The sequence below is a fragment of the Antedon bifida genome, chromosome 5 (genome assembly GCF_963402885.1).
Source record: "Antedon bifida chromosome 5, ecAntBifi1.1, whole genome shotgun sequence".
In the NCBI taxonomy this organism is placed as follows: domain Eukaryota; kingdom Metazoa; phylum Echinodermata; class Crinoidea; order Comatulida; family Antedonidae; genus Antedon; species Antedon bifida.
In genome coordinates, this window is record NC_136230.1 from 18,419,449 (window position 1) to 18,437,499 (window position 18,051).

At 33.2% G+C, this 18,051-nt stretch overlaps 2 protein-coding genes across 2 annotated transcripts in view; one reads left to right on the forward strand and one right to left on the reverse strand.

The window, feature by feature from the left end:
• The window catches only part of LOC144842685 (beta carbonic anhydrase 1-like), a 307,431-nt gene that overhangs the window by 249,012 nt on the left and 40,368 nt on the right, over positions 1-18,051 (reverse strand). The window lies entirely within an intron of this gene.
• LOC144842620 (ATP-binding cassette sub-family C member 5-like) overlaps positions 1-18,051 on the forward strand; it is a 79,605-nt gene that overhangs the window by 49,719 nt on the left and 11,835 nt on the right. The window contains exons 10-20 of the mRNA XM_078699079.1: positions 361-660; positions 1,202-1,471; positions 2,737-3,232; positions 4,165-4,352; positions 4,437-4,574; positions 4,979-5,108; positions 10,842-11,124; positions 11,305-11,491; positions 13,787-13,876; positions 14,134-14,323; positions 15,128-15,287. Of these exons, the coding sequence (XP_078555205.1) occupies positions 361-660; positions 1,202-1,471; positions 2,737-3,232; positions 4,165-4,352; positions 4,437-4,574; positions 4,979-5,108; positions 10,842-11,124; positions 11,305-11,491; positions 13,787-13,876; positions 14,134-14,323; positions 15,128-15,287 (2,432 nt within the window). The remainder of the gene's footprint in view (positions 1-360; positions 661-1,201; positions 1,472-2,736; positions 3,233-4,164; positions 4,353-4,436; positions 4,575-4,978; positions 5,109-10,841; positions 11,125-11,304; positions 11,492-13,786; positions 13,877-14,133; positions 14,324-15,127; positions 15,288-18,051) is intronic.

The window sequence follows — 18,051 nt, forward strand, 5'->3', positions numbered from 1 at the left end:
ATTTTATATTTTACCTGTTTTTATCATGATTGTACGACTACGGTTTCAGCCATCGGCTGTTTGTGTCATTTGAATAAAGATATACCAATATATATAAGTACCAAACATTATTTAAAACTATTTGAAATTTTAATTCAAGTGTAACTTGAACCAGGGAGTTGCTAACAAATCTGGCAAACTGTTAATATGATGAAGCGGGCTCCGAGTCGGAATATTCTCAAGCACACACATAATTTGCATAATAATGAGAACATTATGTCTAAATTTGAAGATCAAAAGAACTGACATGCGTTGTGAATCTCTTTTAAATAGTTATCTCAGTTAAAGATATGTTAAAATTTTGGAAATTATGTTTTTCAGGAATTATTTATTCTTGATGAAGTACAAGTACATACAGACAAGCCAGAAACTGAAATGAATGCCATTGAAATTCAAAATGCAACGTTTGCATGGGATAAAGAAACGTTTGTTTCTAAGTATGAGGAAAAACTTAATTTTAAAACAGTAAGAAGAAACTCAAAAGTTCTACAAAGGTTTGGAAGAAGGAATTCAAAAACAAGAGTTACAAAAATTGGCAACGAAGAAGAAAATTCCTTTCTTGTGAAAAGTGAAGAAGAATTTGTAAAAATACTTTTTGATATTAACCTAACAATTAAAAAGGTAAGTTTAATTGTCCATTTTATGGTTATGGCATTATCTATGTTTTTATAATAGCTAAAGTTTATTGAAATAGAGAGTACTCTTGTTACATAATGTAAAGTAAAATATTTCAATTGAATTAAATGTATTCAGTTTCGTTAAAAGCAATACATTATAAACATTGAAACCTCAAAATTCATAATGTAAAAAATAAAACATCAAAGTTATTATTTTCTTCTTCATCTTCATGGTCATAAGTGATCCACAATCAACATGTTGATTATTACAGAACTAAGGGTCCTACTAAAAGGCCTACTTGAGATTGTGGCTGTGTGCTGTACACCTTGAACTCTAAATACCCAATAACACACTTTTGCTCTTGTCTTTTTTTTTTATTACATCATGCACTGTAAGCTCTAGTCTAATTCAACCAAGAAATGAATGTTGTTAGTAGAAAGTACAGTAAAGAGAATGAAAATTACAAATATAATGGCTGTAAATTGTTGTGATGCAATCTCTAATTCAGTTCTGATAAATATACTGTACAATTGTTTTTTTAAAGGGATATGTACTTGGTATTTGTGGATCTGTTGGCTGTGGAAAGAGCAGTCTATTGTCAGCTGTATTAAATTTTCCTATAAAACAATTAGGCAAAGTTGCAGTAGATGGATCTATAGCATATGTCTCTCAACAACCATGGATTATTAATGATTCACTATGTGAAAATATTTTATTTGGTAAAAAAATGTCACAAGAAAAGTATGAGCAAGTGCTGTTCGCATGTAGTCTTCAACAGGATATAGATATGCTACCAAATGGAGATAAGACAGAGGTATTTGATATTATTCATTGAACATGGATATTGCATTTGTTGCCACAGGGTGTATATACTTTTCTCAACATCCATCTATAATGCCATATGAATTGATTGTGGTCAAGTTTTTCTAATAATTGGAGCCACCAAGGACCTAGGAGAGTCTGAAAAAAATGTTTTTGTTTCTTTTATTTTTTTAATGGGTGATCAAATTTTTAAATATGATCCCGCTAGATGCCCGGAAAAGGCACAATTTTAGTACCGGTACCTGAGACAACAACTAAAAGAGATTAAGACGCATGTCAGCTCCTTTGATCTTCGATTTACCTCTTAGTGAATTCATTTTTATGTGTAGCCCAAGAATAGCCCAAGTCGGCGTCGTAGTGTGTCATTTTGTAACAGCTAACTAAAAACACCAGTATTTAGAGCCTCACAATTTCACTAAAAGACATTAGTGTAATCGATGAAATTTATTATGATAGAATAACTATTTTTGTGTGTCTGATTTGAAATTTATTTTAAAAAATTAATTAAATAATGATTATTTTACTGATTTTATAGTTTTCGCTGAATACACACTCCCTAAATCGTATCGTATTTATGATATTGTATCAGTTACTTACCTTTTATTAATAGCTAAATAATAAATTTTGTTCTGTGTGTATTTATTTTTCATTTGAAAAAGAAATACACTATGTATTTACTCAACATAATTTAGGCCCAATGTCGTCGCATTACCTTTATTTAGCCAGGGCTTAATTACAGGGATTTATGTGCATTCATCGGCGTAATTCAGTTCGTGAGATTCCTTGGTCAAACATTCATGGATCACTGATTTTGAATACAAAGTAAAACTGCGCAAGCGCACATTTGCAGGGTCACCGATGACCAATGAGCTGTAAATGTAATGAGGGAATAACCTGCGACTTGCAGCCTACTGGGCTGAATTGCGCACAGGTGTAGACAACACATACCACAACTTTCTTCTCCCCTAAGAGTCCCTTTGTGTCGAGTGCTGCCACCAAATGGAGCTGAATGGACTAGTACACCGGGGTAACCCCTACTCTTCCGAAAGATGTACTGGGTTCTTTATAAGTGCACACTTTAGCTTATTGTAGATGACTCGGCAAACTTACTCCAAAAATACATTGGGAGAATCAATTACTAACCCTGTAGTGAAGTTAAGGTAGACTTAGAAATTAGGTGAAAACTAACTTTTAATTATTAGATAAGATGCATTTATACTATCATAATTAAATTTTTTTTTTTTGCTGCTGTTTTAGATTGGAGAGAGGGGCGTTAACCTAAGTGGTGGACAAAAACAGCGTATAAGTCTGGCACGGGCACTGTATGCTGATAGTGATATATATTTATTGGACGATCCATTAAGTGCTGTAGATTCCCATGTAGGTCTTCATATCTTCAACAACTACATTCTAAATGGTTTAAAAGAAAAAACTGTTTTGTTTGTCACTCATCAACTGCAGTATTTAGACCGTTGTGATGATGTGATTCTCATGAAAGATGGATGCATTATACAGCATGGCACTCATAAATTCCTAATGTCTCAAAATGGAGCATATGCTGCTCTTTTACAGACATTTTACAATGATTTTAAGGAGCCTAAATCTAGTTCTGAGTATGAAGAAGAAAACCAATTTCAAGATATGCTTCAAAAACATAATTTATCTGTTCCTCCAAAGGAAATCGGTAAGGATGTGACAATTCATCAGTCATTGCAAACTCTTTGTGAATCTGAGGAATGTATTTTCAATGATGGTAAGTTGTATAATAATAGTCCATTCTTATATAGCGCATATAAGCAAGCTCTCAATGCGCTGAACATTATTACCCCAGTTATTTTTTTGGATCAAACACGCAAGGAAACATACTCCCAGAATGCAGCTAGTAATCAGCGCAAAGTTGTGTCTTGATCTAACCGGGTACCAATTTTATACACCTGGGTGGAGAGAGGCAAACGTAAGTAAAGTATCTTGCCTAAGGATACAAGCAATGCGGCGAGAGTTGGATTCGAACCTCTATCTCACGATCAGTAGTCGAACGTCCAACACGCTGCGCCACACGCCCTCATAATTACTATCACGTTCACATGTCACATGTTGAGATCCATTCCATCATGAAGTGCAAATTCTATCAAGAGCGACCTACGACAGGCCTCTCTCGATTTCCTCTCTATAGGTTCATCTTGCATGGCATGTAAACAACTGTCAAAGCCACTCGCACGATTAATCGAATTTTGCCCTTACGTAAATTTATATATAGAAGATGTCCTTTAATCGCAAAAATACATACAAATAAAAGATAGTTCTTTAATTATGATTCACATGTCCATTTAAAAATGGTCAATTTTGAACTTTAATGTGCTGTGTGTGACCTCAACCTCAACCCTCTAGAGACAACAAGTGAGAAATTCTTCCCAGTCTGTTTATTCGCGTCAACCAAAAGAGCGAGAATCCAAAATCGTTAAACCGTAAGCCCTCATAGACTCTCCTTTCCCAGACGTTTTTTGGGTCCAGCAGCTGGGATCTATAAATTATAGTCGAGTTTACAAAGTCGCAAAACTGTCGGCCTTAGATACTATAACTGCTGCTTGCTTTAGCTTATGAATGAGTCCTCATGGGACATAGCTGGCTAGAGCAGCAGCGTGAAAAAGATCAAAACAACATTAAATTATATTTATATTTATTTAGGAAAATTAATACAAGAAGAAGAGAAAAGTGAAGGCACTGTTGGTTTAAAAACATACAAAGCTTATATCGAAGCAGCTGGTGGCTATATTGTAACATTGTTTGTCTTGTTGTTATTCATTATAACAGCAGGCTGCTCCACATTCAGCAACTGGTGGCTTAGTTACTGGTTAAATCAACAGCATACAGAGGTATAGTTTCTTGCACATTCTGTTTATATGTATACGAAATAGTTTTCCATAACTAAATTCCTTTGTATCTTAACGTATATGCAGGATTACAATGTTTCCACAAGTCTGGAGGTTGGGAGTATATATGGGGAGCAAGACACCTACTTTTATCAGATAGTGTACATTTTATCGGCTGTAGTTTTCATATTTCTTATATGTCTTCGTAGTTTCTTTTATACTAATGTAAGTATTGTTTTGTTATTTTGTCTTCATTCCACTCACAGGTGATCACTATGGCTGCCATCACCTATGAACATTGACTAGTGCTTTCTAGAGCAAGTTAGGTCTTTCACACACCTAATATTAAAATGTTAACACAAATAAAACTGCCACAAACAAAACAAAAACAAACAAAACATTTTAATATCATGGACGATCATGTTTTTGATGATTAAAATCAGGGCCACGATCAGAAGAGTACAGTTTAGTATGAACATAGAAGTAAGTGAAGCATCTTCCTGGGTTTTATTATTAATTTAAATATAGGGTAAAATTTTATATATCTGTTTATCTCAGATTAAATCAATATACATTAAATTGATTGTAAAATCCACTATTGAAAGTAGCTATTTTTATTTTGAAAACAGGTAACATTAGGTGCCTCATCTCACATGCATGACATCGTTTTTAAACGTGTTGTAACTTGCCCAATGAGCTTCTTCGATACAAATCCACTTGGCAGAATACTCAATCGTTTCTCAAAAGACCTTGATGAGGGTATGTATACGTACAGAATGTCAATTATTTTGGGTTATGGTCAGATCGGCCACACACTATGTCGACCCCCAACACGATAAAAGAAATATGTATGGAACGCCATATATGCACGCTAATACAGTCTCGTTTTTGTATTTTAATATGTTAATAAATGTTGATTTAATCATGAAAGTGCTAGAATGTTATGTATGAATCTGCATTTTTTTTAAAAATCAAAATCTGAGAATTACTGTAGTTCCAATCTATGAATATACTTTAACATAGGACGATTTGGGGATATTCTTACCTTAAAAACCAATGCTGACGATGTTTCATAAACTGATAAAATAAAAATTACATGACATTGTAGGTAATTAATTATACATAGCAATACCGAACCCGACATAAAAATTGGTCAAATATTAACAAACATATATTTAAAAAAACTCCTTAACCCTTTCACTGCGTATACCCGGTACTACAGGGTATAAACATAAGTCGTTGAAATATGTATACACGGTAATACCGGGTATGGGCAAAACAATGATTTAATCGTATTTGCCTATAATATATAGCACCCTCTATATTTTTTCGATGAACTTTAATTTTTTTTTTTTCATTAAAAGTTTTTCCAGCAAAAAAAATGGCCCTCTATAGTTGTATTATCGTCTTGAAAATCATGCGCCCTCTATAATTATATTATATATAGTATAGTATAATAGTATTTCTATCTTGGAAAGTTGTTTTGAGTAGCGTCATGGCGGCCATTTTGAAAGTAACAAAATTTACCCGCCCCAATAGGGCAACATTGTGTTTATCACAACACGCAAAAAAAAAATTCTGAAACAATAGTTTCCGGGATCTTTGGGTACATAAAACAAATTGTAAATGGTGCTAGGCTAGGCAATCAAGCTGAAAAACAGCCTAAAGTGAAATAAATTGCCAACAGATTTTTCTTTTTTAAATGGTCATATATGATGAAGAGATACAAATTTGAGCATCACACCTCTGTCACATCCCGATGATATGCAAATTAGCTTAAATATGCAATTTAGGGTGACGTTACTACTTACTTATTTAAGGCGACCTCGGTCGGACTCCTATGATGGCTCTCCAGGTGGTTTTATCTGTCATGGTTGTTGAAAGCTCTTCTGCTTTAAGTCCTTTGTCCTTAATTAGAGTGTCTAGGTAGAAGGTTGTAGGACGCCCTGAATTCCGATGTCCATGTTGTGGTCTCCAAAGAATGAGGTTTGAGATGATTTCCTCTCTGCTTCGGAAACAGTGCCCAGCAAATCTCAATCGTCTCTCTTTGATTTTCTCTGAGATGGGGGGAGATCACCATATAGCTCTTTGTTGGTCAACCTTTCTTTCCAGCTGATATTGAAAGCAGATTTCAGCATCCAGGTGTAGCAACCATCAAGTGATTTCCTGATTTGTTGGTAATTGTCCAGGTTTCTGCTCCATAAAGGAGTACACTTTCAACTGTAGCTTGGAACAAGTTTGATCTTTCTTGAGAGATTTGACTTCCATATTTTGGAAAGGGCATTGGAGGATTTCCAGGCAAGTGCCTTGCGTACACTGATATCATCTGGGTACTACCAATCCATGACCTGAGATATTTAAAGTCGGTCACAGATTCAAGTTTACTGTCGTCAATGGTGAATAATTCAGCATTCTGGTCTTGGTTTAAGAGAATGCACTTTGTTTTGCTAGCATTCATGTTTAGCCCAACTTGAAGAGCAGCTTCCTCGACTTCGATCTGTGCTTGGTCTATAGTGTTTGAGGTAAATCCAATATCATCCGCAAAGTCAAGGTCAGTTACTACCTTTTGCCCAATTCTACGGGTTTGCCAAGGTTTGATAGTAAAACCGAGTTCTTCCTCCCTACCACACACACTGTATTCGGAAACAGAACTATGATCCCTGCAAAGTTCTAACATTTTATGACCAAAAAAGTAAATTGATAGGAAGACCGAGCACAAGTATACTCCAGAGAACTATTAACGCTAGTCAACTAGACCGAGAAGACTATATAAGGAAGTGCTTCCAGCATATATTCTATAGAAGACAATAACTACCATGTCCAGTAGTCATTAAGTTAATTAATTGATATGTCTTGGTGTTTAATTTTAAATGTAAATAGTCTGGGTAATCATCAGGAATAGTCCTGAACAGGGAGATGAGCGCCCCTGCCCACCGATGAGTTTCGGGATCCCTTTGACCCGGAGGGAGAGTACCCGTCGGGGTCCCTACCTAGGGTTACAGGTCTCAGGTTTTTAGTTTTTAAATTAATTAGTGTTCCATGACCTTCTCATCAAAATTAATGTCTCTCATTGTTGTGCTATGTCAACATAATGTCAATGACGGCGAAATGTCCCCATTAATGGGGATAGCTATGCAAACAAGTAACAAAGTAACAGGTGGCTGTCCTGAGGCAGTAGTCCAGGGTTATTATAAATAAATACGGAGCAAGAGTATCTCCCTGTAGTACACCAGCAAGGATTTCAAAAAGCTTGGTCTCGCCATCAGAGGTAATGACTTTGGCTTGTGTGTTGCAGTAGGTATCTTCAATGGCATCAATGATGATTTTTGGTATTCCATAGGCTGCGAGTATTTTCAGCATCTTTCCTCGGTGTATGGTATCGAATGCCTTCTTGAAGTCTATGAAGGTAAGAACAGCACTGAGATTATTGGAAGTAATTTCTTCAATGATCCGTCAAAGGGCTAGAATATGTGATACAGTTGATCTGCCCTCCCTGAATCCATTTAGCTTTGTCCTCAGTAGATTGTCAATGTGTGGTCTAAGCCTGTTCAAGATCATCCTGTTGTATGTCTTTGCAACAAGAGTCTTTCCTTTCAGTTGTCCTCCTCTTGACCTTTTTCTCCCACTGACTTAATTTATTAGTTTCCACGTAATTTTATGTTGTTGGTTCAGGGTTGCATTTTCAACTTCTCTGAGTTTCTTGTCATGGTACTGTGTATTGGTTTCCTCGTAAGCTTTGTCTAGTTGCCTTTTGCTTTCCTCAAATTTAAGGGCTGATTCCTTGTTGTCTCTGAGGATGTGACTTTTATAAGCAGCTTTTAGGTTTGTTCTTGCCTTCTCAATTTTGGCTCTGAAGTAAAGTGCCTTTTGTCTTTTCTTCTGTATTTTTGGGTGCAATTTTTTAGCAGTTGCTTTGTTAGCTCTTATCAGGTTTCCATATTTGGCAGTGGAGCTATTGTCCTCGCACATATCATTGAGAATGGTGTATTTGTTCTTTACTCCTATGGTGTACTTTTCCTGCACTTCAGGATCTTGTTGTTATATACTCCAATCATACTTTCTTTGGTGGGGTCTTACCACTGGCACGTAAGCTCAGTCTAACTCTGGTGTTCACAATCCTGTGATCAGATCCAGTAGACCCAAACACGTTATAAGCTTGTGAGTCCATCACGCTATTCAGCCACTTTCTCCTGGTCAAGATGTAGTCAAGTTGCACCTTATACCCACTCGGCAGTATGCAGGTCCAAAGCTTAGACTCCTTCTTCTGAAATCTGGTATTGGTTACAAAGAGACTGTTTTCCACAGCAAAGTCAGGTTTGTATTTACAATAGCCAGCATAGGACCGCTTTGTAATTCCCAAAATCACACCTTTGTCACACACCTCGAAAGTATGCAAATTAGTAGTACATGAAATATGCAAGTAAGGAGGTGAAATTAGTGTCTTCCCATCTTTCGAAAACCACTTTTTGAAAATTCATAGAGAAAATAGAATTTGTTTATTTTGTGACTTGAATATTATTGAAGATGAATATCATTTTTTATTCCACTGCCCATTCTATAAAAAAATAAGAAAATAATATATCCAACCTGAATGTATATAAGCTTAGAAATATTTTGGTTACAAATAATTCAGTTTTTTGCATTACATTTAGTTAAATCATTTAAGAAAACACATTTCTGCATGTCCGAAAATAAGTATGATTTTTTATTGTGAAATGGACCGGAGGCTGCTCTTTACTGAATAAATGAAATGAAAAATGTACTTCTAATTTGCATACTTTCGAGTGTGATTTTGGAAATTACAAAATGATCCAATGCTGGTTTTTGGAAACCTGTATCCGAGTCATTTGAGACCCAAACAAATAGACCGGGCGCCCAGAGAATTTATTCATGTGAAAAGCCACAAAAGGGTTGATGGGCTGATTATGTCCAACAACTTTTATCCGTGTGGCTTTTCACATGATTAAACCGATTTTTTACCCCCCTTATTTGGTGTCCCCAGGGAAAATTTACAGGATAGGACCTGGCAGCAATATTGATTATTGACTCTTAGCCATATATCTACATAATCACAGTCCATCAAACCTTTTGTGGCTTTTCACATAAATAAACTTAAACTTAAACATTTTTGCTTTATATATGCAAATATTGAGAAATGGTGTCAAATATAAATATACATTCTGAATAAATCAGTGTAAAAATCAACACTAGCTTTTGAGATATGATAATTTCACCCTAATTTGCATATTTTAGCTAATTTGCATATCACTGAGATGAGTGACAGAAGTGTAATGCTTAAAATTTGATCTCATCGTATGTGACCATTTAAAAAAGAAAATCTCTGCAATTAGTTTCAGTCAAAAAGCGCCAAAAAACTGCACATCGAGATGGTATTATACTTTTAAAATTAATTTGTTCAAATTAAATAAAATATCTTACAATTTTATTGGGGTGTGAGAGTTTATGCCACTGTGAGGCAGATTTTCAACTCTATTTTATTGATTGTAGGCGATTGTTGTATAGATGGTGGTGCTTACATGTTATGTAACAGGTCAATAAAGAAGCACTTTCATTTATAGATAATGTACTGTAAACTATTCTACATACAGTGACAGACAAAATAATGTAGTAACGGTCAGGTTGGCTACATACCACATCAGCCACAAACAATATCTATGGAACACCAAAACCGCCATATGCAAGTTACCAGCACAATACTGTCACATTGATCAGATGAGTGACACACATACACAATGAATCAATATTGGTTTTTATTTTCATATTTTTCACAAAAATTATATTTTATGTTGATATTTGTATATTTGTATTTCCAAATAAAGTCAGGCCTATGTACATGAAATTGTGTTTTAAAAATAAAGTCAGGCCTACATCAAATTGTGTTCTAAAAATAAAGTTCCATGAAACACGTGTTTCCAAAATAAAGTTACATAGCCTACATGAAATTGAAATTTGTGTGGTTTCAATGTTTTTTTTATATGGTACCGTATATCCCGACACGTCTATTGTACGATAACATAGATAAATTTGCATGATTTTCTTATTTTTATTGATACAATAATACATTTATGATTTCTTATTAGGCATAGTACATTATTTATTCACCATGAGTAAATAATAATAACTCTAATCTTACATCATTATTTAATTTCATTGTATTTTATTATCTTTCATTATGAAATTTGCGCTTTTTGACTGACAACAAATATTTTTAGAATTTATTTACAATTTCCGCCTCAATTCTCTTATTTAATACCGTTATTTGATACTCAATGCTATATTATTTTTCTAGGGTCTCTGAAATTGTGACATCTGTAATATCTGAAGTTTACATAAATATAATTGCCATGTGATTTATCATTTCCTAAAATCCAACATGACTACTTTGATTTTCTTGCCATTTAAATGTTTAGAAGAAGTTAACAGTACACTGTTAATATGTGATAATGTTTATAAATACTTTATATTTTACAGTTGATGTTAGATTGCCATTTGTTATGGAACCTTTGATACAGAATAGCATCCTTATTCTTCTATCAATAAGTAGCATCATTGCAGTCTTCCCTTGGTTTCTTATTCCCGTTTTTGTCATGCTGATTTTCTTTGTTCTCCTGGTTAAACTTTTCCGTCATGGAATACGAGAAATTAAGAAATTAGATAATATTACACGTTCTTTCTGGTTTTCTCATATTAACACAACCATTTTGGGATTGCAAACGATTTGGGCATTTAAGAAAGGTTCAGAGTACATTGCAAAGTAAGTAGTATGAACTTTAGGCTACTTATGTTTTAATTGACTTAAAGGAAGAAAAATGATTTATTGAATTTTATTTCAATTTGAGGAAATGAAAACAAATAGATACAATGCAAAGTCATGTTATGTTTTAGGTGGATAAGTACTGTAATGATCAATTTTAAATTGTTATATTTTACATAGATTTGACATACTCCTTGATGAGAATTCTGTAGCCCTGTGCCTTTTCTATTTTGCTAATCGGTGGTTAGCCATCAGATTTGATCTTCTAACCTGTATCATGTCAGTCAGTACAGCTGTATTAGTTGTTGTAACTCATGGAGTTGTTCCTGCTTCTCTAGCTGGCTTAGCTTTATCATATTCTACCCAAGTAAGTTGAATTACCTCCTTTTGATTTGATTTATTTGGTTCAAAACATGAATAAGATGATGCACAAATATGGAACAGTAAAAAAGAAATTAATTGAACCAGATTACCAAAGAAAGTTTTAAATAATTTAAACTTATTTCCATTTGGTTCCTTAACATTCATATTGATTTTCATCTAACCTCAGGGTCATTAGATTCATTCATCAGTGGAAAATTATTTCCATTTATTGTCATTTGCATATAAAATATACATAGAAATTATGTTTGCTCTGAGATATACAAAATCAGATAACAAACACAATACAATTCAAAGTGTAACATCACTCTCATATGGTATACTGACAAGCATTCAGTGCCCGAATGGCAGCTGGATAAAACTGTTACGAAACCTATTAGTATGAGAAATAATGGACCGGAAACGTCTACTGCTATGTAACACCTCAAATACATTATGCAAGAGATGAGTACAGTTTAACAGATGATATTGCTTGAAAATGACCGGAAGTGTGGTTATTGACCTTTGGCATAATTTAATAAGGTTATTCTATATTATAATAACATAAATTAATCAATATTTGTCGTAGGGAGCCAATTTTGGTGTCAAATTGTTCACAATATATATGTTTATACTTGCCATAATGCAACATTTTTTTCAAAAAGTGACTGAAACACCCATTTTTTCTGTAATTTAACCTTTGACCTGTTTTTCTCATCTAAATAACGACATGGCATAGAGATTTCTAAGTGCAAATTGTTTATAATATATTAGATATTTTTATTCAATCTAATGGATTATACTGTTTGAAATATACAAGTGTGATTATTGCTTTGAAATCCTGTACATAAGAGCCTATCGGGGTGGATTTTAATTCAAAGAGGTTTAACGATTGAGGGTGCACAGGGATTTATTTCATGAACAATATCTCTTTGAACCCACATTTTCACCCCACATACAGTATTTCTAATATAGGGTCTCTTGTAGCCCCACATATAGAAGGATCGGCCCTTGGGATCTTTTGGGCAAATCCATAATTGTTCAAGGGTGCACATTTAGTTTTATTCCATAGTTCATCTATGAACTATTTACCCCATATTAATTTCTAATACAGGGCCTTATGTAGCACAAAAGGGTCCTTAGAGGGTTCATTCGGGCAAATCCATATGGGTTATTTTAGAATCCTGTGTGTACAGGCAACTTTTTCCTGTATGGGCCAGCCTATTGGGACCTGTTTTACCCATTTCCATTACAGAGCCAGTATTGGCCCATATGGCCCATAGAGAACAGAAAAGATCCAATCCCATAAAGATCCCATATGGCATGTGAGATTATTCGGAAAAACTTTATAGGTTCCTTCATATGTAGAAGGCACCCTTCCCTGTACATAATTATTTTCGATGTGGGCTCTTCATACGGTACCAAAGTGTACCCACCTCATCCCTATTTCTCCCCCCCCCCCCCCCCGACAAATATTTATTAATTTATGTTATAATATAGAATAACCTTATTAAATTATGTTAAAGGTCAATAACCACACTTCCGGTCATTTTCAAGCAATATCATCTGTTAAACTGAATATAAATGTATATCTTCGGAACAATTTGCTCCTAGTTTTAATTCTCTCCGACGTGCCATTACTTAGATATAGCGAAACAAGGTCAAAGGTCAAAATTGCTAAAAATGGGATTTCCGGTCAATTTTACCAAATAATTTATGTTACAGCTAATATAAACATATACATTATGAACAATTTGACACCAAAATCATCTCACTACGTCCAGTATTTCCAGAGATATAGCATGTTTTATGAAAATAGCGGCCATTTTGTTTATGCTATTTATGCAAATTGCTCAATTCTGACAGCCGTCCAGTAAATCAAAATCCATAAAAAAAAAAATATAGAAACATTGCAAGGTTAAACCCCTTGGCTGCCGGACTATTAGGATGCACCCTCACAGTGGGATAACAGGTCCTAACAAAATCTTATATATGACACTACAGTCTCTGTACATACATTAATGTCCTCAATTAACATGGATACCCTGTCTGTAGATTCCAAACACCCTTGTAATCTTACCGAATTGATTTTGGGAATATTGTTAACAATATAAAATATTCTAATAAAATAATTTGCATAATATGTACACGTAATAAAATCTATTCCGTAACAAATCTATTCCGAATATCTCCTTTACAATATTTTACCGTCACACTACAATAATATAAAATTGAAAACTGTATCTTTATTTTGTCTATCCACTTAATTGATTAAACAATGTTTTCATTTTGTTTTAAAAAGATGCTAGGTATTTTTCAATATACTGTTCGAATTTCATCCGAGGTTGAAGCAAGATTTACATCAGTTGAAAGGATATGTTATTATATCAACGTAAGATTTTTAATTATAATCAAATATACTAGGATGACTCGGATCGTACCTTTAGAGGACCAAGCTTTCCACTAGATTCCTCCAAGCTATAATCAGGTGCTAAACCAGCATGATGATTTAATTTCTACAAGTAGCTTTCATCAGAGAGTTAAATTTTGTGTAGATGTTGGTGTAATTGTTCTGCTCTATTTTATTTTTTTTAATCAGGTCAGAATTACAATTATTTACATTGACACTTGTGATGGTTTTCTACTTAGAATTTAGCTTCAGAAGCTACAACAATTGTTGATTCTAATCGTCCTCCAGATGATTGGCCATCTAGTGGTACTATACAATTCAGTGGCTTAAAAATGCGTTATAGACCAAATCTACCTCTTGTACTTAAAGGCGTCACATTTACCATAGAATCAGAGGAAAAAATAGGCATTGTGGGAAGAACAGGTTCTGGTAAGTACTACAAATTTTCCATGTCATTGTTTATACTGCCATTGCCTAATAAAATGACCGATTAGAATCCTGCAATTTCACAATATGACGTCAATAAAAGATATGACGTGCTGTGTATGCCAAAATCACTATCTAGAACTTACACTAACCTATTATACTTGTAACATTAACTAACACAGTGGGAATGTGTAAACATTTTGTTTTCTGAATATTCAAAATACATATTCGATTTGGGTATATATATATTATATATATATTTTCGATATCTGCAATACTTGATTAAATGAAATAATTTTGATTTCAAATTATTTGGAAGATGCATTTATATTCGCTCTAATGAAAAAGTTTTTTGAGAAAAAAAAAAACTAACAACAACTTTGTATAGAGCTTAAATTAATCAGAATACCTATAAAAATTGGCTAGTTTAATAATAATAATTTTGTATATAGAGTTAAAAGAAGGTATTACAATATAGCACCACTTTCATAAATGCATTTGTAAATCTGAACACATTTTATTAACTGAAGATTTTTTTACCTACCAGAGCCAAACAATTTATTATTTCTTACACATACTGATTTTCTTTACTCAATATAATCTGCCATATGGCAAAGTGGAGTAATTAGTAAAAATAAAACAGTCTTTGAAAATATAACTTACATTTAAGATTATAAATATGACAGGATTATTAGCTTCACAACATAAACATTGACCCATGTATAAACATAGGAAAATTAGCACCCCAATTCTGACCGTTATTTCCCCCTATTGTTATTTAAAACTGATGATATTGAGTCTTTATAGGTAAGTCATCTCTTGGAGTTTCACTATTTCGACTGGTGGAAAAAAGTGCTGGTAGTATAATAATTGATGGTATTGACATTTCAAAAATTGGTTTGGAAGATCTTCGCTCGAAGGTATCCATTATTCCTCAAGATCCAGTGCTTTTTGTTGGAACTATTCGGTAAGTATAAGTAGAGATTGTATATCAGAAGATTGCTTGCTCTGAAAATATTTCATTACACGGAAGTACGTCATTCCATGTTACATCATGTGTGCCTGGCCCTCATGCAGCCGGTTGTAAATTACAACACTGTACTTGAATATGCTTATTTAAATTATTTCTTGCTAAATAATAATAAATAATGTTTTTATTAAAGATGTATTGTCCCCCAAAATCATGAAAAATAAAGATTTTTAAAATCGGATTTTGAATAGGCCATTTTGCAGTTTCAATGAAGTTGTTCACTTCCATAAGAAAAAAAACGGGGAAAAAATTATTTCACCTATAAAAAGACAAAAAAAACAGTTAAATTACCCAAAAACTCATTGTCTTCCAGACAATTTAACCATTTTTTGCTTTAAATTACATTTTTCTCAGGTAAATAAATTTAAAATAAACTATTATGTGACATTAAAATAACATATTCAACAAAAAAATAAAAAAAAAATTTTTTTAGGGGGACAATATATCTTTAAGCTACTGTACTCCTTTTTCGTTTGTGGTGTTTGTATAATGTTCACCTAACGCATAATTAAGTTTTTTTCGTATTTTGTTTCTTAATAAAAATAACAATGTTCTATTTAATCAACCAAAGTAGCCCTTTTTTAAATGTTAATATATGATACTGATACAGTAAACAACGTTTTGATATATAAATTTTGTTTGCAAATGTGTTGAGTTGATGGAAACAGCTCAAGTCACTCTGCATAGTGGCCTTTAATTAACATGTCAGGTTCGGTTTTTTATACTTTGGAAACTGATAAAGCACCATTTTCGATTGTTTTTTACCTAAAGCAATTATTGTAACTTATACCCATTTCACATCTGCAAAAAGTATAATAATAAACTTACGTACTGACCACACGGTTGTGTTATTTATTTATTTATTTTTTTATTATTATGATAATATGTATATCAATAGTAAACATGTTGGATGTGTTTTTGTCAGTTGGAATAATTTCTAGTTGATCGATTAGTTTATGACTGAGTTGACTTGAGGTCAAGTTAATTTCGGGCCGACTTGACGTAGGGCCAACTTGACAAGGGGCCGAGGCGGTTTAGGGTCGACTTGACCGGCTACCATATCACACAAGCTCTCTAACTAAATGAGAAACAAAATAGGACCCAATTTGGTTCCCTGAAAATTTATTCTCATGTTTAGTATTAATAGTGCTATTACTCAGAATGATAATGATAATGATGATGATGATAATAATGATAATGATTTTTTTTAATAATAAAAATTGTCTTTTGTATTTATATAGCACCAGAAAGCTGCAGACAGTGGAAATAAAAGACCTAAATGGCTAAAAGGCTAGCCTTGTAAACCTAGAGCTAGACCTAGCCCAGGGCAAATGCTAACATACAATATGCCTTCCTAGCTAGGCCTATATTTTGCAAAAATATATAAATTAAAAATTGAATAAAATATATTAACTTATTGCAACAAAAAAAAAAAATCTGAGATTTTCCAAAGGGCAAAAAGTAATAAAATCCGATCAAACACTTTTACAAAGTCAATAGCACAAAGATTAACATATTTATTACCCCCCTCAATGTCTTTAACCATCTGAACAATCAAGCTAACTAAATAACAAGCTAGTCGTTACAGCAGATTTTGTTTAAAGCTCAGGTACAGGCATGAATTTTAAATATAATATCTAGTTAATTGTACATAAATCAAATATTTGTACAGAAATCGAGACGAAAAAACATGAATTTCCCTTAATATGGTCAAATACAAAATTTCAGTAGTTAGGTAGTTTAACCTATGTAATAACATGTCTGGTGACTCCCTAGAAGGTGAAAAAAGATGGTGGATATACGGTGGTATAGCATGAAAATAAAAATCTGAAGTTGAATAAAAATACCAGAAATGTAAAATTCAAGTTATATTACCTATATTTAGTCATCTGATAACATTTTTTACCACACCGTTTATTTTTCATAGCTTTTTAAAATGCTTCTCTATTTACAAAATTTGTGTACAAAAGAATAGAGATTTTACTGTGTAATTTGAACTATCAAGATAAGAAAAGTGATAAGAAAGTGCTTATTTTCCACAAACTCGTGTAACACAAATAAAATCCCAAAAATTATGAAACATAGGAGAAACTATAGAAACTAATTATTGGAATGTATGATCAATAGAAATTTTTTGCCCGCACGTGGCCTTTAAGGCAAAGGAACAATCATAGCAGTCTTCCATTAGTCCAGAAAAGGTCCCTCTTTCAAGGCGCAATTCACATTAGTTAGTGGTGGTGCAATCTCAATTAAATATATATTAAAGAATAAAATATACTGTAAAGATGAAATTAATTAACTCACGTTTTCTAATATTTTTATATGATGACGTAACAAAAATTAAAATCTTTGTAAAAGAAAATTGATTGAGAAAGAACGTATTAAAATCTAAGAGAAAATGTGGAACGCATTAGCGCGATAATAATCGCGCTAAAAATAATGAAAAACAAAAAATCAATTGCAAGAAACATTTTTCTACGCTTTGTACGAGCTGTGCGCACAAGTGCGTGCGCAAAACGCAAACAATTTAGACAATTTTGAAATGCTCAAAATGACCTGAAATGATTAGAAGTTAATTTTGCGCATTTTGAAATTTCAAATACGCGTACTCGCATAATTTTTTCTAACGTCATATAATTAGAATTAAAGATACGTTTGTGGAAAGAAAGAAGATTATTAAAAAAAAAAAAAATCGTGACAA